Source organism: Heterodontus francisci, chromosome 3 (assembly GCF_036365525.1).
Source record: "Heterodontus francisci isolate sHetFra1 chromosome 3, sHetFra1.hap1, whole genome shotgun sequence".
Classification (NCBI taxonomy): Eukaryota; Metazoa; Chordata; class Chondrichthyes; order Heterodontiformes; family Heterodontidae; genus Heterodontus; species Heterodontus francisci.
In genome coordinates, this window is record NC_090373.1 from 45,295,644 (window position 1) to 45,318,060 (window position 22,417).

The window sequence follows — 22,417 nt, forward strand, 5'->3', positions numbered from 1 at the left end:
ACCATCCACACCCCCATCTCGCTTTCAGGAAAATGGCCTGGCGGCGGAATGAAGCCAGGGAACTGGCACATAGGCGGACAGTGCTATTTTTAAGCACCCGTCCGCCTCCATTCCCACCCCAGAGAGGGCTCAAAATCCAGCCTTGTATAAAAATCCATTCAATTAATTAGAAATATATTCAATATATTAAAACTATGATTTTATAAATTATACAGTCTGGCTTCATCGAGTAACAGGGAAACAAGAGAAAGAAGCCCCACAAAGCATCCACGATTAAAACAATGACCGGCGAAAGCAGGTGAAGAAAGGTCAAATTCAGTAAGAATCTCTATAGTTGCTAAGGAAATGGGAAGTTCAAGGTCTGAAATCACAATACAGTAGCAAAGAGAACTGCAGCTGTGTTAGTGGGCGTTAATATACATCATATACAATAGGCTACTGAATATCCTGTATGTTTAAAAGATTGGATGGGATCACATCAGTCTATTAACAATTTGCTGCTCCGTCATAATTTATGATGGCAATTTTCCTTCATTTCTGCCCCCCTCACTCCCATTCCCTGGTCCACTAACTATGAATGAAGGCACGGATAAGCAACGTGCACCTCAGTTTCTGTATATGTCCCTCTAAATTTGGCTACTACTAGCAGTGAGTAGCTTCCCGAGGGAAAATCTTCCTTTCATGTTTCTCTCCCTTCAGGGCCGCTATTCCGTCTTTCTTGGTAGGCTATGATTGGTAGTTCAAGAGAGTGGGAAACCAACTTACGCTAGCCATTGTATTGCAACACACATTCATGGAACATCTAAGTCAAGTGCGCTTACGAAGGAGTTTGAGTGAACATATGGAATAATTGTTCCATTTTCAGGTGTCTGGGGCACGTGACAATATAGCCAGGGAACTGCATTTCTTAAAAATGCAGTTCGGTATGATGCCCAGTGTGTTTTTGGGTCTCCTTTAAACTTCTTGCCCAAGATCTATATCCTAACTTTCACCAAGTCCCATTCACTTGTTCCCCATGTTCACTGATCTTCACTGGCTCCCGGTCTGGCAGCATTTCAATTTTAAAATTCTCATCTTTGTTTTCAAATCCCTCCATTGCCTTGGCCCCTCCCTATCTCGGTAATCTCCTCCAGCCCTTTAACCTGCCGAGATATTTGTGCTCACCTAATTCTGGCCTTTTACGCAACCCCAATTTTCATTGCTCCACCACTGGCGAGCATAACTTCAGTTGCCTCGGCGCTAAGCTCTGGAATGCCCTCCCTAAACTTCCTGCCTCTCTCCTCCTTTTGGAGGATCCTTAAAATCTGCATCTTTGGCCAAGCTTTTGATCAGCTTTTCCAATATCTCTTTATGCGGCTCCATGTCAAATTTTATTTGATAACGCTCCTGTGAACTGCTTTGGGATGGCTGCTAAAAGCTCTATAAATGTACATAGGAAACAGCATACGCTGCTTGCTAAATGCTTTCAGCTGCTGGCTTTATTCTATTCTCCATAAAATCTTCCAAAGCATCAGAGCAAGTTTACAATACAAAGCAAGTTTATTCTATAAAATGCAAACAAGCAAATAAGTTACATAATAGTCACATATACCGTACATGGTGTGATAACAGTGGTTAGCACAGAGCCCTGGACTAATAATCAGGAGACACAAGTTCAAATTCCATGGCAGTTTGTGAATCTGAATTCTGTTTCATTAAATAAATCTGAAATTAAAAGCTAGTATCAGTAATTGTGACCATGAAGCTCCCAGATTGTCATACAAACCCAAATGGCTCGCTGATGTTCTTTAGGGAAAGAAACTTGCTGCCCATACCTGGTCTAGCCTCTATGCGACTTCAGATCCACAGCAATGTGATTGAGTCCTAACTGCCCTCTGAAATGGCCTAGAAGCCATTAGGTTGTATCGAGGAGGTGACAGCGTAGTGGTAATGTCACTAGACTAGTAACCCAGTGCTGCAGGCTAATGCTCTGTGTTCATGGGTTTGAATCCCACCATGGCAGATGGTGGAATTTGAATTCAATTAATAAATCTGGAATTAAAAAGTTAATCTAGTGGTGAAACCATTGTCTATTGTTGTAAAAACCCGTCTCGTTCACTAATGTCCTTTAGGGAAGAAAATCTGCCGTCCTTACCTGGTCTGGCCTACATGTGACTCCATACCCAGAGCAATGTGGTTGACTCTTAAGTGCCCTCTGAAATGGCCTAGCAAACAACTACAAAGCCTAAGAAAAGGAATGAAATCAGACAGACCACCCGGCATCAACCTAAGCACCGGAAAGGACAACAGCAAACCCAGTCCTGTCGAGCCTGAAAAGTCCTACTTATTAAAGTAGCAGTTTTTAAAAAATTATTCGTTCAAGAGTTGTGGGTGTTGCTGGTTCTGCCCGCATTTATTGCCCATCCCTAATTGCCCTTGAGAAGATGGTGGTGAGCTGCCTTCTTGAACCACTGCAATCCATGTGTGGTAGGTGCACCCACAGTGCTGTTAGGAAGGGAGTTCCAGGATTTTGATGCAGTGACAGTGAAGGAATGGCGATATAGTTCCAAGTCAGGATGGTGTGTGACTTGGAGGGGAGCTTGCAGGTGGTGGTGTTCCCATGCATTTGCTGCCCTTGTCCTTCTAGGTGGTAGAGGTCATGGGTTTGGAATGTGATATAGTGATAAAAGAGTGATTATAGAGTCAACAGGGTTGCCACACTGGGAGTCTTCAGCAATGACTCAGGACTCCATGAAGTTTCATGGCATCAGGTCAAACATGGGCAAGGAAACATCCTGCTGATTACTATGTCCCTCAGCTGACGAATCAGTATGGCTCCATGTTGAACACCACACAAAAATATATTTTACAGTATACATCCTTCCACGCAAGGGCATCAGATGGACTCTGGTTGGGGAACTTCTATGTCTATTGCCAAGAATGGCTCAGTAGCACCACTACTGACCGTGTTGGCTAAGCCATGAAAGCATAGCTGCCAGACTGGGCTTGCGGCAGATGGCGAGAGAATCAACATGAGGGAAAAACCTACTTGACCTCACCCTCACCAATCTACCTGTAGCAGATGCATCCATAAAAGAGCTGAATTCTGGAAATTAGATGAAAGTGACTGCCCTTGACATCAAGGCAGCATTTCACAAAGCGTTGTTCAAGGCAGCATTTGACCACTGTGACATCAAGGAACCTGAGCAAAATTGAAGTCAATGGGAATCAGGGGGAAAACTCTCTGGAGTTGGAGTCATACTGAGCACAAAGGAAGATGGTTGTGGTTGTTGGAGGCCAATCCTCTCAGCCCAAGGACATCACTGCAGGAGTTCCTCAGGGTAGTGTCCTTGGCCCAACTATCTTCAGCTGCTTCATCAATGACATTCCCTTCATCATTAGGTCAGAAGTGGGGATGTTCGCTGATGATTGCACAGTGTTCAGTACCAGTTGCAAGGCCTCTATCATGCCTGCATGTGGCAAGACCTGGACAACATTCAGGCTTGGGCTGATAAATGGCAAGTAACATTTGCACCACGCAAGTGCCAGGCAATTGCCATAACCATTGAAAGAGTCTAACCACCTTTCCTTACATTCAATATCATTACCATCTTTGAATCGCTCACCAATATCCTGGGGCTCACCATCGACCAGAAACTGAACTGGACCAGCCACATAAAAACCAAAGCTATAAGAGCAGGTCAGAAGCTGGGTATTCTGCAGTGAGTGATGCAACTCCTGACTTCTCAAAGCCTTTCCACCACCTGCAGAGCACAAGTCAGGAGTGTGATGAAATACTCTCCATTTCCCTGGATGACAGCAGCTGCAACGAAGCTCAAGAAGCTTGACACTATCCAGGACAAAGCAACCCACTATATCGTCACCCCGTGCACCCCTGAACCATTCACTCCTTTACCACTGGCGCACCGTAGCTGCAGTGTATACCATCTACAAGATGTACTGCAGCAACTTGTCAAGACTTCTTCGATAGCACCTCTCAAACCCATGAGCTCCATTACCTAGAAGAACAAGGACAACATACTATGTTAAAGGCACTATACAAATGCAATTTGTAGCTGTAGATGTATGGGAATACCACAATCTCCATGTTCTCCTCCAAGTCACACACCATCCCAACATAGGGCATATATTGTCGTTTCTTGATCATTGCTGGGCCAAAATCCTGAAAAACCCTACCTAAAAGAATTGCGGGAGTACCTTCACTGCACAAACTGCAGCGGTTCAAGAAAGTGGCTCACCATCAACTTCTCAAGTGAGCTAGAGATCAGGAATAAATACTAGCCTTGCCCACAGTGTTCATATCCCCAGAACGAATAAACAAAGTAAAACAGCAATTCAAGCTTTTACTACTTTGTTTATCAAGTTATAAATACTTAACATTTTGATTGCCTGAGTGTTGCCTTCAAAAGACACCTTACAAACTTCTCCAGGGCTTCAGTCTCCATGAGCCTAGCCTTTGCAAATAATGCAGAATAGGGAGTCAGTGAGTAATCATCCCACAAATACCCCATAAACTCCAACACCAAACATTTGCTCATTAGAGCTGAACAATGTCAAACTCTGGCCAACATTTTCTGGTTGTGCAATCAGCTATCTGCAATCTTCCTCTTAGTCATTTTAATGGATAGGAAAATCACAGGCTGGTGACAAACCAACAAGATAAAGAAAACAATCTTAGTCTTTATCTTTGTTCTAAACTGTTAAATCATGTAAGTTTGGCTATTATACTTAGTTAGTATGTTGCGTTGCTTTTTGCTTTGTAATATTCCTTTATCTGCAAATTTTTTTATTTGTTTTTGGGATGTGGGCATCGCTGGCTAGGCCAGCAATTATTGATCATCCCTAATTGCCCTTGAGAAGGTGGTGGTGAGCCATATGGTACGGGGACATCCACAGAGCTGTAGGGAGGGAGTTCCAGGATTTTGACCCAGCGACAGTGAAGGACAAGTGATATAGTTCCAATTAAGGATGGTGAGTGACTTGGAGGGGAACTTGCAGGTGGTGGTGTTCCCATGCCTCTACTGTCCTTGCCCTTCTAGGTGATAGAGGTGGTGGGTTTGGAAGGTGCTGTCGAAGGAGCCTTGGCATCAAAAAAAAAATCTTTGAACAAGTTTAGCTTGAATCCAATACTCTGGCAGTGTTGCTGACTTTAGTTTGGCACAGAACTGGCATACTTGCATGAGTTAATCACTTACCTGCTATCATGTTATGGATAGGAGCAGCGATGTTGATATCTTGAAGATGTTCATGTGTCTCTGTGTGAAACAAGCGCAGAGCAGATCCAGAACTAAAGGCTATCCAGACTCCAACACCAGCCACAGCCATGTGCGAGATCACCATCCCTTCTTCCTGATGAGCCTCGAACTGTTGCTGAAAACATATGAAAAAATAGATATTAAATTTTTTAAAATTGCATATTAAGTGTAAAGAAGTTAAAATCCACATCCAGTAGCTTAGGTCGTGTTCAAACAATCCCTGACTAACAATAATGTGCATTTTTAGAGTGCCTTTAATGTAGAAAAATGTCCCAAGTGTAATAAAAAAAAAGGACACGGAGCCAAAGGAGGAGATGTGAGGAGGGGCGACAAAAGGAGGAGAGACTTAAGGAAGGTGTTAAAGAAGAGGTGGGAAGTGTAGTAATTTTCTCCAGCCCTACAACCCTCCAAGATATCTACCCTCTTGAGCTTCTCCAATTTTAATCACTCCACTACTAACAGCCGTGCCTTCAGCTGCTAAGACCCTGTGCTCTGGAATTCCCTCCCTAAACCTCTCCACCTTTCTACTTTTCTTTCCTCCTTTAGAACACTCCCTCCTTACAACCAACCTCTTTGACCAAGCTTTTGGTCACCTGCTCTAATATCTCTATGTGGCTCAGTGTCAAATTTTATTGATAACGCTCCCGTGAGGCACCTTGGGACATTTTACTACATTAAGTGTGCTATATAAATGCAAGTTTTTGTTATTATTGAGATGAAGGGGTTTAGGATGGGGCCTCAGTGGCAGAAGGCAGACCTATGAATGCTGGGGCCAAAGCTGGCAACTTATACTTGGAACTCTTCCAACACTGCCAGTTCGTGTGTGCTCAGCCCTTGGCTGGAACAGGAAACAAAGCAATAGGGAGCTTTGACACCCTTTCTTTGCAGTAATGGAATGGTTACATAATACAAGAGGTTGCCTGAAATCTAGGCTAAATCACTCTGAAACTGTAAGAAGGCTTCATGAATAGACAGCTCCTCTGCAACTTGGAATCTGTTCACAATTGAACAAGCTCACAGTATTTTCATAAACCTGTGCAAAATATACATTTGTGATATATTAGTCACATGAAGCATTCATGGCTTGGCTTGAGATTCAACCTCAAGCAGCTCACTGAGCATTGCCAAAATAATATAAAAGACAGTCAACGAAGCAGTTATGTAGCATTTACAACATCTGCAATAAATGTTGTACTCATTTACTGACTGGTAAAATATCCTGACTGCAATAATACCATGTTAACTACAAGCTCCAGTTGGTCTGGATATTGTTCCTGTTTTAACAATTCCCTTCCCAGGGAACTTCTTCAATCAAAATAGTTTGGCAGTGAAGCAAATGTATGATACAATGATGGAAATTTTGTTGAAATTCCCAATTTCCAAGTGGTGTCACTGCAATGAAAATAATACGGAACTCTTCTCCCTCCCCAAATAAAATAAAAGTCTGCCAGACATCTGAGTGGTATCAGGTACCAGTTCTTCTCCCCCAGAATGGAATAGAAACTAGCTTGCACTTGCAGCCAATTATACATTACAACATTCACAAGCTCAATTAGACTGCCTCCTTCATTCCTCAGTCAGCCCACCCTCTCTTTTCCTTTTGATTTTTATCTGCTTATAAAATATCATTGCTATTTTCTTTTATATTCCTGCTAGTCTTTTATCAAATACCTTTAAGCCCTTCTAACTTCCCTTTCCACCTCCCTCCATTGATTTCTATATCCCTTATGAGTCTCTTCAGTATTGTTGGCCCTAACTTTAACATGTGTCATTCCTTTTAGCTTCAGTTTAGTTTTAATCTACTTATCCAAATAACCCGACACTTTAATGCTGCCCCTTTGAACCTTGCAGGAATATGTTTAGTTTGTACTCTATACACCTCATACTTGTAACTAAAACCTAAGAATACCTGCTAAAACCAAATTCTGTATCAAACTGTTTTTTTTTCTGAGAAAGAATGGATTGTCAGAGGAGCAAAATACTTTTAATCTAAAATGTCCCTCAGAAAGACTACAAATTTGCTGAAACAAAAAGTATTTCACCAAGAGAATAGATTTTTAGACTTGCTGTTAAAAAGCTGGAAACTGGCCAAGTCTGACACAGTAAGAGACCTCTCTGATCAAAGTGTGCTCTCCTTCAGCTGACTATTATTCCAGTACATGGAGGTGGGGCATATTTCTTCATTCAGTACCGACCACAGCTGGTTCCAAAATTTTAACTGTATTTAAGCACTGTGACTGGCTTTGAGGACTAGAGCAAATTCCAATGATATGGTAGTTTAGTGGTAAAGTAATTAGTGGTAAAGCATTAGTAATTAAGCCAGACAACTAGAGTTCAAATCCCTCCATGGCAGTTTAAGAACTTGGAATTCAGTTTTTAAAAAACTGGTATCAATAAAAATGACTGTGAAGCTGTTGGATTGTTGCAAAAATCCCACTGGTGCACAATTGTTCTTTAGGGAAGAAGGCCTGCTGTCGTTACCTGGTCTGGCTTATATATGACTCCTGCACCATACCAAAGTGGTGAAGTGGTCTAGCAAGCTACTCAGTTCAACAACTGCCACCACCTTCTCTGATCAACTAGGGATGGACAATCAATGCTGGCTTGGCCCACGTCCTGAGAATTAACCTTTGTTTTAAATCCATACACCATGATGAGAGCAGACCAAACGCAAATGCCACCAGAAAGGTTAACTTGTGGGCCTATATCAGCCAGGACCTGAGATGGTCAATCTCCAGCAGGTTACTTCTGCAGTAACGAGAGAAAATTTCCTCACAGAAAAACTCTTTCTGGAGGAGGAGTTTAAATTAAAAATATTTTCCTCACTTTGAAACATGGCCTCTCTTTAGCAACTCTCCACTTCTATAGTAATTTTTCCCCAGTTTGTTCACAATTAGCAGCTCATTGCTTAGACTGAGTAGTGCTGTTCATTATGCAAATTGCCCACTCAGGGTATAGAACAGTGTGAATGTGCATAGTGTAGTCAAATCCTAGGAACAGGCTTAACTGGCAGTCAGTGAATATAAAATCTGTTGAGTTCACTATGATCTCTATATATGTGCTATGTTATGGCATGTCCTGACCGGAGAAAAGATTATTTTGATATTAGTCTGAATATGAACATACATTTGTTGTCAAATGAATCAAAGCTAAACTATTCCAAGCTCTTTGAAAGTGCAAAAGACTAAAGTGCCTGGGCTAATTTTAGGTTCTTACTCTGGGCTACTAGAGTTATGTAAATTTTTACTTTATTTCTACATATTGAATACATTGTACTCCTTTTCACTTACACTATGGAAATTATGTAGCTAGTTGGTAATTTTAATGTACTATAACCTCATTTATATTATTCCCTGCAATTCATACAATATAATTTGCTTGACATACCATTTTAACTGTTCCATTGCACACTCCACTAAGTGACAGGTTTCAGAGGGGAAAAAATAAGGGTCTGCAAAACTGAGGATGCATACTAAATATGCATTTCATCATTATACATGTGCAAGTTATAAAGAACTTGCATGTCTATATCATTTTTTCCAATGTCAGGCTATCCCAAAGTGCTTATAGCCAATGAAGCACTTTTGAAGAGTTGTAATGCAGGCAACACAGCAGCCAATTTGAACACAGCAAGCTCCCACAAACAGCAAGGAAATAATGACCAGATAATCTGTTTTAGTGATATTGGCTGTGGGATAAATACTGGTCAGGACAGTGTCATGCACGGAAAGGAGCAGTGATGAAATAAACAATAAAATGGAAGAATGGTGAATTAAAAACATCAACTGTTAAACAAAACCACAAGAACATGGACACTTGTACCGCAGTCAAATGCAGTAGCAGTCACGTGACCCTGAAAGACACTCAGGGGCTAGTGCATCATTTTTAAAGAAACACGACTGCAGTCAGTTGGGAGGTGAACAGAGGGAACCACTCACACCCCTTTCCACCTGTCTGTAAGAATAGTGTGGAACACGCCCTGATTATAATTTGGGTATAGACTATGACCATAAGATGCACTGCATGGCAGAAAAGAGGGAAATTATACTGACATAAGACCCCAGCTCACTTACGCTACATATATTCTGAAATAATACTGGTCCCCTGATTTCTCAGATTTAAATGTTTTTATTTCAAAATATTTTACTCAAGGGATTTAATGTTGAAATATTTACAAACCACAAATTGAGTTTTAAAAGCACTTAGGTTAATTGGGGAGATTTATTAGTATTGATTTTTAGTCAATCTGATGTAAAAAGTAAGTTTAAACTGAAACTGCATTTTTAGGCCCAATGAGCTGGGCCTAATTATTTCATTGGTATTAGGTTCTGTAGAAACCTTCAGCTACACTCTGATAAGATTCTTGTGCAATAGTTTACAATCTTACTTTTCTACATTTATAGGAGATACTCTACAGATTAAGAACAAGTGTAAAATATTTCTTGAACATTAAAAAGCTATGCTGATATTTTACCTTCTACATCGTAGTAAAGACAGCACTTTAAAAAAAAAAAAAACTTTTTCCCCAACACTCCAAAGACTGGCAGTTCCACCTCTTCCTCTCCTGATCAATACCCTTATACAATTATGGTCAACTTCAAAACTGTGGCAAGCAATCTTCAGTCACTTATGTGGCTAAAGCAAGATTTGCTTGGAAACCCGCACATATGTTTCAGTAATAAGAACAATCTGTGGGACTGCATCAACTATGTAATTGTAGTTACTGCTTTTGTATCAGCAAGTCGGTTTTCTGATTTAAAGTTTGAAGCTCTCTCTGTACTGGTGTCTTTGATGGATTCCAAAAAAAACATTGCTTCAATACTGGTAGTGGGGTTTCACAACACATTATCTGAAAGGCACAAACACCGTATAAGTGATAGTTACACAACACCGTCTAACTGAAAGGCAAACAGTGGTATCTTTGTTTCAAATCAATTAAAGTAAAAGTTGAGCAATTCACAGCTGCACAGTTACCATGGAATATTCCCGCATCAACCTGCACTTGTCCATTGATTTGAATTAAGTGGGCAGGGAATAGATTGCAAATACATTCAAGCCAAAGCTGCGCAGAGCGGGATTAAAATGAAATGCCAATTCATATATTTATTTAGTGTGCGAGTTTGTTGGTTTAATCTATTGCCAATATCAGGCTTCTGTCATGTCTCTTCAGAGATGCAGGCCTCAGTTTTCCTTGGGGATCGCTGCGTGAGGCCCGGGCCACTTAAACTCCTGGCCCTTATCTAAATAATCCAGGATAGTCTCCCACCTGAAATTGGCAGGACTGAGGTCAGGGGCGACAGACGGGAGTGGGAATTGGGTCAGGAGCCTTGGAACACTAGGGAACAGTCCTCAACACAACCTCAGTGGAGGGCAAGAGCTTTGACTGCCGATGCCAGCGCTGAGAGGGAGAGGCAAGGCCAGGGCTGGGAAAGCCCAGCGCAGAGCCAAAGCTTTGCAGACCAGTGGGTGCTAGAACTTTGGCAAGGGATGGATGATGCATGAATTAGGTCAAGATCCAGATATTCAAGGTTTCGACATTCCCTGCGTAGCCTTGCAAGGGTCAATTAGGAAGTCGCCTCTGGGAATATCCCTGTGTCAGTCCCTCTCCCAGCAAGTGCGGGCTCAGAATCCTCATTTGGTCCCAATGTCAGGTTCCTGAAGCCCAAGGGAAAATTCAGCCCACTGTGTCCAGTTTTAGTCTCCTCACATGAAGGGCAATACTGAGGCTTTGGAAAGGGGGCAGAGGAGGGCCACTATACTAATTCCCAGTATAAAGCATCTTTATTATCAATATAGGTTACAAGAGCTGGGATTCTACAATTTAGAGAAGCGTAGACTTAGGGGTGATCGGATTGAGATTTAAAGCATAATGAAGGGACTAGATGGTATTCCAGATCACAGTGTGGGAGGACCAGGGGTCCAATTGTAAGTTGTCTAAGGTAAGAGCTGGGTTAGATGTCAGGAGATGTTATATGTCCCCAGAGAATAGTGAACCTCTAGAACAGGCTTCTGGTTCGTGAGGTGGATGCCTGTTCACTGAATTCCTTGAGAGCTGGACCTGTTTCTGGTTGGGGCGATCATCACTTCTTACACAAGGTAGGTACATCAGGAATTCAGGGTCAGAGACATTTCCTGGACTAGTTTTGATTGCCTAGATGGGTTGGAGTGGAATTTCTCAGATTTCTCCCCCTAAATTAGCCTGGGTTTTCACCTCTCCTAGGAGATCACATGATTTATGGACGGGGTGGGGAGTGTATATGTAGTGATACATAAGGTATCACAATTATGTAGGACAGGCTGGTTAGACCCAAGAGTCTTTACATGCTTGCCATTGCTTGTATGTTTGTAACAATGAAGTCCTTTATTTAAATACAATTCTGTACATGCAGTCTTTATACCAACACACTCTGGATTCTGGAGAGTCCAGAATCCCACCTGTTTTGTTGCTGACAACCCTTCCCTGGCACAACAGCACACTGCAGTTATGTGGAGAGATTAGAGAAGGTTAAGAGGAGATTTGCTAGATGTGTTCTAAATCATGATTGGATTTGATAGATTAAATAAGGATAAACTGTTTGCAGTGCGGAAGGGTTGGTAACCAGAGGACACAGATTATGGTAATTGGCAAAATAGCAGGAGGCAACATGAGGAAATAAAAATACACAGCGAGTTATCATCATTTGGAATGCATTGCTTGATCGGGCAGTGGAAGCAGATTCAGTAGTAACTTTCAAAAGGGAATTGAAGGGGAAACAGTTGCAGGGTTATGGGGAAAGATCAGGGAAGTGGGATTAATTGGATAGCACTACCAAAGACCAAGCACAGGCACTATGGGCTGAACAGCCTCTTTCTGTACTGTATCATTAAATGATGACAGAGTGACAAGGGTGGGGTGGGGTTCCCATTTCATTAAAGGAAAAAAGAAGGAAAACAGCTTTTGGTTGACTGACGTTAACTTTAGCACTCTCCAAAACTCATCTGTAGCTGGCACATTTTATTATTTTCTATTCGGTGCTTTAGAAAATTCACATGCCTTGACACCTCTGTCTTAGGGCTTCCATTGTCCCTGCTCCTTTATGGTTCATATTGCCTCTAAAGGCTGCAGAAACACTGATTTCCATTTCAGTTCATGGCTGTAGCACATAGTGCAAACCCCTGTCCTCTCCACCTGCAGGCCTCACTGAGAATTAGCAGGGTGAATATGTGGTAAAAGAACATAATGACATAAAAGTATAAACACCAAATAATGCATAATTCATATACAGCCCATACAAGCAAAACAAAATACAGGCAGACTAATTCAATGACCTACTGAGGAATGGATCCATTGTATCAAAACACCAATGGAGAACGGACGATGGGAACTTGACCAAAATCAGAAAGCATGCTGGATCTTGTTATTGCTCCAAACTTGGGAAAGACTTCCTGTAGGTAACTGCACTTTCCAAGGGCAATGAGAGATAAACAAGTAAAAGATGAGGCAGCTGTCTGCTGGACAGTGGGAACGGAGAGGAAAACAGCAAACTATTCTGCCCAGTAACAGACAAAGGGAAAAAATATATAAAACAGACAGGCTCATAGCGATCTGCAGGAGACCACAAGAAGAAAAGATTTGTTGATGAAGAACTAACCTCCTCAACTTTACTAGAACTAGGTTCTGATTGCCGATTTGTACCCCAGATAAGATTGTATGGCATATCATCGGCAAAACTTTGTGTTTTAATGTCAGTAATTTTTTTTTTTAATTGTTTGATTCATGCCTTTTGAGTCCACTAAAGAAATAAGAAAGCCCTACACCACCATTTTCTGACTAAATATACGGACAGCTGACCCTTTACTACGCACCTAGGTTGCCCAGTCATATCGGGTCGGGAGGTGACAATTTCTAACTTTCTTTGTCCCCCAAAAGGAAAACACAAGCCGCAAAAATCTGCAGGGGTGCGTACTCTGTAGTTATGCCGGGATCACTTTGGCCACAGAACTCCCACCCTGACTTCTGCAAAGTTTGAGAGGTCACAAGGGAGGGACTTCCAGAAGCTGGCCTCCTGCAGCAATGCGTTGCAACTGAATGCAGGAACATTGCACCACCTCACAACAAATTCTTTTATAAAAGTTGTTTAAAAAGTTTTCCAACTACCTCCACAGTATGTCTCTTGGTGCTGATGATAAATATCTGTCCACCAGAAGCAGTCCAGAGTGTGTCTTCCATTACAAGGATGATTTTCACTGGTAGGTCACTGAGCTTCAGCACTTTTGGTGAGTCAGCATTCCAAGATCCATCTTCAACAGAGCAATTGAGAGCAAGTAATTGTAAAAGTTTCTACATACACATTAAATAATGATTTAGTTCAGAGCAGCAAACTTTATTTTGAATCTAAATCTTTTTTTGTTTGTGATGGCCTGCACTAAAACACAATAAAACAGCATTTCATGAATTTTTCGAGAGATACTCAAGTGCCAAACTGTTCATTGTAATTGATTAGATTACCATTTTCATTTTAAATTTTCTTCCTTACACCATTAACTAACAGAAATGAAAGAATGCTTCTGACATTTCTATAATCTACCTTTAAAGCTAAAATATACAATTTATGAACAGCTGCAACAAATAGTGTCACATGCAAAATATAACACAAAGTTGTCAGTTTTGAGGGAAGCTTTAAAAGATATGGAAAGAATCACAATCTACATTTAAAAACTATTGCTTTTGTAAAGCAAACTATATATTGCTGACAGTGGAGTAAGCAGGAAAATTATTTTACTTGTGTTAAAAGCTCGTTGTTTAGCTACTGTTTAGGTTTTGTGGCAATGGGATTCTGTTTGCAATATCAGATTATCCTCTCCATGTATAATCACCAGAAACGTGATGAGGTTACAGTACTGAACGGTAGTGCACACATTTGTCAGAATTACATCATTTGTTTTCCAATCCAATTGCAAACCAAACACAATAAATATGGCGACTTGTACATGCTTAGATTTCAAACCACAATAAAACCCACATAAATTGTATAAGTTATGGGAAGTAAACATTAATTCGAAGCATATACTTCCTTATAATAGTCATATTCAGTTGAAAGATTATAATTCATTCCACTTTACCATTTTCACTGGCTTTGCATTCTCTGTGGCAAATGTCTCATGCTTATCTCGCTTTACATGCAAAAAAAACCTCCACGTATTTAACCCTTCCCCCGGTTAATTTTGATTATGCAGAAGGTCCCAATATAGAAGTAAATTGTAAAGTCCCATATGATGATCTCTGATTATTGCTTTTGTTAATTTTGTACAGAGTTGTAAGTTTGTAATAGAAGATGTATGTGAATGCCATATACTTGTGACTCATTTACAAGGGGTGGAATTTTAATGGAACTGACGCATTTGCAGCTGGGGGGCGGGGGGGGGGGGGGGGGGGCAGCAGCGGGTTGGGAACCCGACGGTTGCAGCAGTGGTCTTTTAAGTCATTTATGGCATTAGCATCCCGCTTCTGGGTTTCCTGAGCAATCAGAATACAGACGTGATGACGACTGGCGCCTATTAATGGAAGGACTTCCAGTTTAAAGGGCCCTGGCAGGCATCAGAATGGCTGAATTCTACATTGATTCTTGAGTCTTCAGCAATCACACGAATGGAAGCAAGGCGTAGGAAGGCTGCCCCCTGCAACAACCACTGCCCCCTCCCCACCAACCCCCCACAAGGCCCCTGTTCTCTAACTCTTCCTTGGAGGACCTGGTGCGTGCTGAAAGAGACTGTAGTGGTGCTGTTTCTGGCAGACAGGAAAGGAAGAGGTCAGCCTCTCAAACTATGCAGGCATGCATGGAAGTGGCCCAGGAAGTGAGCAGCAGGAATGTGATACCTTGGACCTGGATAGAGTTCCACAAGAGGTTCAATGACCTCAAAAGGGCAGAAAAGGTGAGTAGCATCCCACTTTCAGGTGCCAACCTCCGCACTCTGACTTCCCCAGCATTCAGCCGCACAGCACTCCCGAGACCATACACCTTGCAGCTCCGCTCATTTTCTTTCTTGTGACACCTCCTCACATCCCCATTAGAGCAGCTAACACTGATAGTGATCCTCATAGCTTTGTACCATCTTACACCCATGCCTCAGTTACCCTCCACAAAAGTTGTCATTCCCACCTCTCGACACAATCCATTTCTCTTGCTCCTAACTCTCTGCTTTCTCTCTTTGCAGGAGAGAGCGCACAACTCCAGGGAGAGACAGAGAATCGGGGGTAACCCTCCAGTACTAGCCACTGGAAGAGGTGGCCATGAAGGTTGGCAAGGTGGCAGTGTACATGGCCATTGGGGGTCTCCCAGATACCTGGTGACAGGATCAGAAATCACACTTGGCACATAACAATCACTAATGTGAACATCTGCAAAATGGTGAAGTTCTACCCCTTTCCCCATGTCAGCTCTGATTCATGTCTTTCATCTCCCACAAGTCTATCAAGTGTGACACAGGAGCTGGAGTGGGAGGAAGCACAGTCACACGACATGACTCATGCACACCCTCCACCAGCTCAGCAACAGACGCAGAAAACAACTGAGTATGTGCTTGCCCTGACCAATGGGCTCCACTCACAGTTTGCCACTTTAAACAGGACGGAGTAAAGCCTGGCCTTGTCCATTCACCACCTCAATGATGTACAGAAAAGTGCTCTCCAGCTCTTGGCTAGCAGGGAAGCATGGGTGGGCCAAGAGAGGGAAGATGGAGAAAGGAAGTGGGGACTCTGCTCAAGGTGCTCAGACTTCTCATTGCTTGTCCTCTGCCCCTCAGACAGAGAGTCTGAAGGTGGCTTTCTTATAGTAAAAACAGAAAAATATTCTGGAATGGTTAACTTTTTTTTCAGTTTTGGCAATCAAATATGGCCCTCTGAATCTCTTCAGAAGCTTCTGTCTTTGCTTTTTACATTAATGAAAAACCAAGCTGCTTACTATTCACAACAAGAGGCTTTAAGTTGCCCGCTATTTGATATAGTTTGTGTAGCTGCTGCTCAAGTTGATCAGTCATATACTTCCATGTGAATCACTGTTCTCTCTCTTCCTGTAGCATCCTCATTGACCAAGCGTTGCTAATCATGGCTTATGCCAATGATATCACTATAGGACAAGGCAAGGAACAGGCCCCAAGAAATACCTCAGCCAGTAAGGGGACTGAACCCGTACTGATGGCGTTACTCTGCACCACACTCTTGTCATCTAGCCAACCGAGCTGTTAAGTTCAGCAAAGTGATTTTGCGCACAGTTGCCAGTATAGCATCTTCTCCAAACTGCACCAATCAAAAGTTGCAGATGATGGCTTTAAAGCAATAGCTAGTTTCGATGTGAATTTATGCTGTAGAAACCACCCGACATTATCAATGGACAGAACCCTACAGCACTCAGAGTTGCAGCCAAGAAGGAGGAACTGCTTCCTGAACAGTTCTGCAATAGAACGGCTACACGAGAAAATAATGGAAATGATGAACAGTGCTAGTAGATTAATTGGGGCCAGCGTATCTAATTTTGGAATTGGGACTTATGGTTGAGTACAACTAGAATCTATAAGGTTTAGTTCTTTAGGGTGCAGAAAAGATTTATGAGAATGGTTCCAACAATGAGGGACTTCAGTTATATAGATAAACTGGAGAAGCTGGGATAGTTCTCCTTAGAGAAGGTTGAGAGGAGATTTGATAGAGGTTTTCAAAATCACGAGGGGTCTGGACAGAGTAGATAGAGAGAAACTGTTCCTATTGGCAGAAGAGACAAGAACCAGAGGATACCGAATTATGCTGAATGGTAAAAGAACCAAAGGCGACATGAGGAAAACCTTTTTTATGCAGCGAGTCATTAGAATCTGGAATGCACTTCCTGAGTGTGTGGTGGCGGCAGATTCAATCGTGGCTTTCAAAAAGGAATTGGAAAAAAAATTGCAGGGCTATGGAATAGAAGAAGCTGAGTTGATTTTGCAGAGAGCCAGCATGGACACGACAGGCTCAATGGTTTCATTCAGTACTGTACCCATTCTATGATTCTATAAAAAGAAAAATTAAATGCCCATAAATGCTACAAAAAGTACTCGAATATAAACAGAAGTGATAAACATAAGAACATAGGAGCAGGAGTAGGCCATTCAGCCCATCGAGCCTGCCCCACCATTCAATATGATCATGGCTGATCATCCACTTCAATGCCTTTTTCCCCCGCACTATCCTCATACCCCCTTATGTCATTTCTATTTAGAAATCTGTCAATCTCTACTTTAAACATACTCAATGACTGAGCTTCCACAGCCCTCTGGGGTAGAAAATTCCAAAGATTCACAACCCTTTGAGCAAAGGAATTTCTCCTCATCTCTGTCCTAAGTGGCTTCCCCCTTATTTTGAAATTGTGTCCCCTGGTTTTAGACTCCCCAACCAGGGGAAACATCTTACCCGCATCTACCCTGTCTATCCCTTTAAGTATTTTGTAAGTTTCAATGAGATCACCGCTCATTCCTCGAAATTCTGGAGAATACAGGCCCAGTTTCCCCAATCTCTCTTCATAGGACAGTCCTGCCATCCCGGGAACAAGTCTGGTGAATCTTTGTTGCACTCCCTCTATGGCAATAATATCCTTCCTAAGGTAAGGGGACCAAATCTGCACACAGTACTTCAGGTGCAGTCTAACCAAGGTTTCCTTAAATGAACATATATATTTTGCAATAGTAATCTAGATAAAAGGTTATTTGGCTAGGACTGTGACTGCACAGCTAAAGAATGCAAATGTGTAACAAGTAACGCTCAAGTTAGATGCACAGAGCTGAATAAGTTTCCCTCTCCACCCCCTCCCCCCCCGCAAGACTTCCAGTGAAACCAGCTATATCAACAATGCCCTTTTTGATAAAGATATTACGAAACGTTATGGAGAGGGACACATATGATTAAATTGTCTGTTAACAGTGCCCCTGCGTAGCTGGAGCCAACGATGAATCAGTAAGATACAACTGGATCAAGTTAAGTATAGTGTGGCTTGCAACATTGGATTGATTACTATAAAACTGGGGTGTCATTTCACACAGTTTTCTGTTCTTTGTTGGTTGCTTGCCTTCATGAGCTTGAAGTAGTTAGGGTCAGTTCACAATGCAGCAAAATCTACTCAAGTCTGTAGAGCCAATGGACTTAATATTCTTTACTCATTCCGTCCTTTCTTTTGTTCTTATATTAACAGTACTGGATAACTGATTTGGAGCCAATTATAATGTTTCAATACAATTAACTCCTTGTCATAAATGTAAGTGTGAATAGTCTCTTCGGTTACATGCTTTTTATCTCAGTTGCCACAGATTTATGGGGATGGACTTTCATCTTAAGTGCCTGGGCATAAAGTATTGACAGAGGGGACGCACACAGAGGAAAATTAGATGGGGATGGGGAGGGCTGTATGTCTATAAAGCAGCCCACCCAATTATATTGATGGGCCTGGAAGGATATGTTGATAGGGTTAGAAGAAGAGGGGTGGGAGGTGACTCCAATGAAGCACAAAAAAACAGTCAGACCTGTTGGGCCAGATGGTCTGTAGTTTGTAACAACTTTGAAAAACATTCATTTTCTGGGTTTTGCTGCTTTTGTTTTCTTGCATTTTCTCATGACTGTTTTAAACATTAAACATTTATCCAAGAATTATCTTACCATCCCCACAACTGCCCCACCGCCAAATAAACACAGAATTTTTCATTCCACTGTTCCATGATGTGGCACATCTTTTGCAGCCAGGAAAAGTGGCCCATTTCCTTGCCTTTGCTAATGTGGTAAATAAGAGTACAAGAGCTGCTGACCTAAATTTGCCCTCTGATTTGCCTCTCCTCACTTTCATTGGTACAAAACTAAAGCTTTGCACCAGTGCCAGGGAAGGTGAAAACCAACGTTAGTGCTTCTTGTTGCTTGTGCCAAACTGCATGTCAAACCTTCCGAACTGTGTCTGATTCAAACTTGTACTGACTAGCAAAAGAAATGTTTCCATAGGGATGAGTAAATATGATGCAAGTGTAGCTGGTGTAGAAAACCATTAGCTCAGCTATCTTTACAAATAAGAAACAAGATGTTTTTGTAAGTCAAGGAGTCTTCATTCTGTCTACTTGCATTCTGAGGCTCAAAGACACTCATGGGTTTGATGCATTTCCAGGGAAGTTTCAAATTAAAGTTCATAATGCGTCATGTCTTTGCTTCACATTGTAAAGTTGCATAATTCTCTAAAACATAGAGCAAGAGCTCCTGTAAGTTGTAATTTAAGCCCTTAGGGCCACCTTTACTTTCCTAACATGATCTGACAAATCTATACCTCTAATTTTGAAAAGCATATTTGAAATTCCAGTTTCAAATTAGAGGTATAATCTCTCCTACTGCATGATGTACAACCACAACAGGAACTGAAAGGTTGTGTGGTTTTAAATCTCAATACATTCTACTTTATACAGAACAGCTGGCAGAAATGGTTAGCTATATAATTATGCTCTACATCTAACCTTTTTCCCAAACTGCATACATTATTCTCAGCAGATCTCGCTGAAATATGCCATTAAGCTTCCGTTCTGAATCCTTAATTTAACTCTTTCACTCGCTTAGTTTTTGAACTGGAGTAGCCATTTAAATACCAAGGCTAGGAATCCTGCGGTGAGTAACTCACTTCCTAACTCCCCAAAGCCTGTCCACCATCTAAAAGACACAAGTCAGGAGTGTGATGGAATACCCTCCACTTGCCTGGATGGGTGTAGCTCCAACAACACTCAAGAAGCTCAACACCATCCAGGACAAAGCAGCCCGCTTGATTGGCACACTATCTACAAACATTCACTCCCTACACCACCGACGTACAGTGGCAGCAGTGTGTACCATATACAAGATGCACTGCAGCAACGCACTAAGGCTCCTTCGACAGCACCTTCCAAATCTCTACCACCTTGAAAGACAAAGAGCAACAGATGCCTGGGAACACCACACCTGCAAGTTCCCCTCCAAGCCACACACCAGCATGACTTGGAACTATATCGCTGTTCCTTCACTGTCACTGAGTCAAAATCCTGGAACTCCCTTCCTAACAGCACTGTGGGTGTACCTACCCCACATGGACTGCAGCAGCTCACCACCACCTTCTCAAGGGCAATTAGGAATGGGCAATAAATGCTGGGCTGGCCAGTGATGCCCACATCCCATGAACAAATAAAAAATGACAGGGACTGCCATTAATTCCATTGGGAATTGGCCATCTTGCCCTGCAAGATGTCTGTAAGACAGGTATAAGAACAATCTGATCTTCAAAAAACAATTTTTCCATGCTCAAGATACAATAATGATCCTTTGAGGCAAGGCACCACAGAAGTATTAAAATTAAATCAAGGAGTTTGAGAATATAAACAAGAGTATTGCTCTCAGCAGTTTGTCAACAATGCTGGAAACACCCTTTGCTTTGCTTTTGGCTGCAATACTAAGTGCTCACAAAGGAAGAACTGAATTATGAAGAATTAAATTACCAACACTTCGAGATAATTAAAAGAAACCCTTATAATGTTTAAAGGTTGTGTTTAAACCTCTCTAGACAGGGTGGTGAATGAACTATGATTCCATAATAAAGGGCAACACCTCCTATTTCAATAGTTGTTTCAGTACTTTGTTTGTGGACTAGATTCCAGCAGAGATAACATTTTCATCCTCACTTGTGATCAAATTTAGTCTCCTGTAATTAAACTAACCCAACCCTTTCTGTGCAATGTCAAGCCAGACCCTGCACAGTATATTCAATTGGAAACTAGAACTTTATAATGTACGAAACATTACTGCATCCAATCAGACCTGAAGAGCTTCCTAAATTCCAGTGGAAGGGAATTATTTTACATCATAATACATAATTGAATTAATCTTAGTTTCATAATTTTCAAATATATTCAATCTTATAAAATGCTAGTAAGTATATTTTATCATACAGAATGTTCGGCTTTTCTAGCTGACTACATGTAGCTACTGGTGATAAATAATTTTGGAGCTTTACCAGTTACGTCAACTGACTGATAACAACTCATTTCCTTCCAAGTGCACACAGCACTTACCAGATCCCTTAGGGATATTTCCTATAGTTAAGCATTATGAGTAGACCCTGCTGTTTAAAAGGTTAACAGAAAATAATGCAGACCTAAATGATATGTGTAGAGCATGAGATAATAAACTAAGGACCTGCAATAGGCCACCCAATCAATGGCTGGCCTGCTTATTGAAGTGGAGCTTGGTAAGAAATTAACCTTATAATACTGTACATACATTCTCCCAATTCAAATTACAGACATGTGATGCAATTGTACTCTCTAGCTCAATGTGGTTCATGAACGTAAAATAAGGTTTCAATTTGAGAATGGAAGAGGGGTTGAGGGAAATACTTTCCAGCATTAAATATCCCCCATAATCTAAATTTAAAAACAATTTCTGCATAATGTTAAAGATAGCTCCATATATATAAAAAATGTTTCTTCTCTAAAGTTCGGGTCTTCCCTAATATCGAGCTGTCATTTTGATTACGTACATCATGGATCATCCAGTAGCATTAAGTAATAACTTGGAAAAGGAACATTTGTTACCCATCTGGACACTAATCTGGAGGCATGGAACACTCAGTACTAGTTGCTTCCACTTTATCAAAAGTCCCTCAATGCCCTTGGATGGACAATTGAAATGTCATCTTTATTTTTCCCCTCTTCTTAACATGCTAGCCATAACCTTTATGATGAATTCCTTGTAAGCAAATTCTAGTTGTGCTCCTGAATTTGTTAATGCCAATTTAGAGAATAATCTCTCCTACTCGAACAGTGAGATAAAACTTTCATTTATATAGCACCTTTTACATCTGCAGGCTATCCCAAAAGTGCACCCTAACCAATGAATTACCTTTGAAGCAAAGGCACTCTTTTTATTTTGCAGGCAACTGGAGCAGCCAATTTGGGTACATCCTGGTACTACAAATGAGAAAAGGATGAAGGTTGGCCAGGATACTGGGAAAACTCTTTGAACAGTGCCGTGTTCAACGAAACTGGCAGACAAGATCTCCAATAATGCAACGCTCTTTCAGCATGGCACTGAGATGCCAGCCTGAATGACTTGGACTCAGACGTAACAGATTAAATAACACATTTCCCTGTTATGATGATTTGCCAAC

At 41.5% G+C, this 22,417-nt stretch overlaps 1 protein-coding gene across 3 annotated transcripts in view; it reads right to left on the minus strand.

Moving 5' to 3' along the window:
• arhgef10 (Rho guanine nucleotide exchange factor (GEF) 10) overlaps positions 1-22,417 on the minus strand; it is a 346,362-nt gene that overhangs the window by 24,347 nt on the left and 299,598 nt on the right. For all 3 annotated transcript variants that reach the window (XM_068021752.1, XM_068021735.1, XM_068021744.1), the window contains 2 exons: positions 13,393-13,535; positions 5,196-5,370 (listed from right to left, as the gene is read on the minus strand). In XM_068021752.1, the coding sequence (XP_067877853.1) occupies positions 5,196-5,370; positions 13,393-13,535 (318 nt within the window). The remainder of the gene's footprint in view (positions 1-5,195; positions 5,371-13,392; positions 13,536-22,417) is intronic.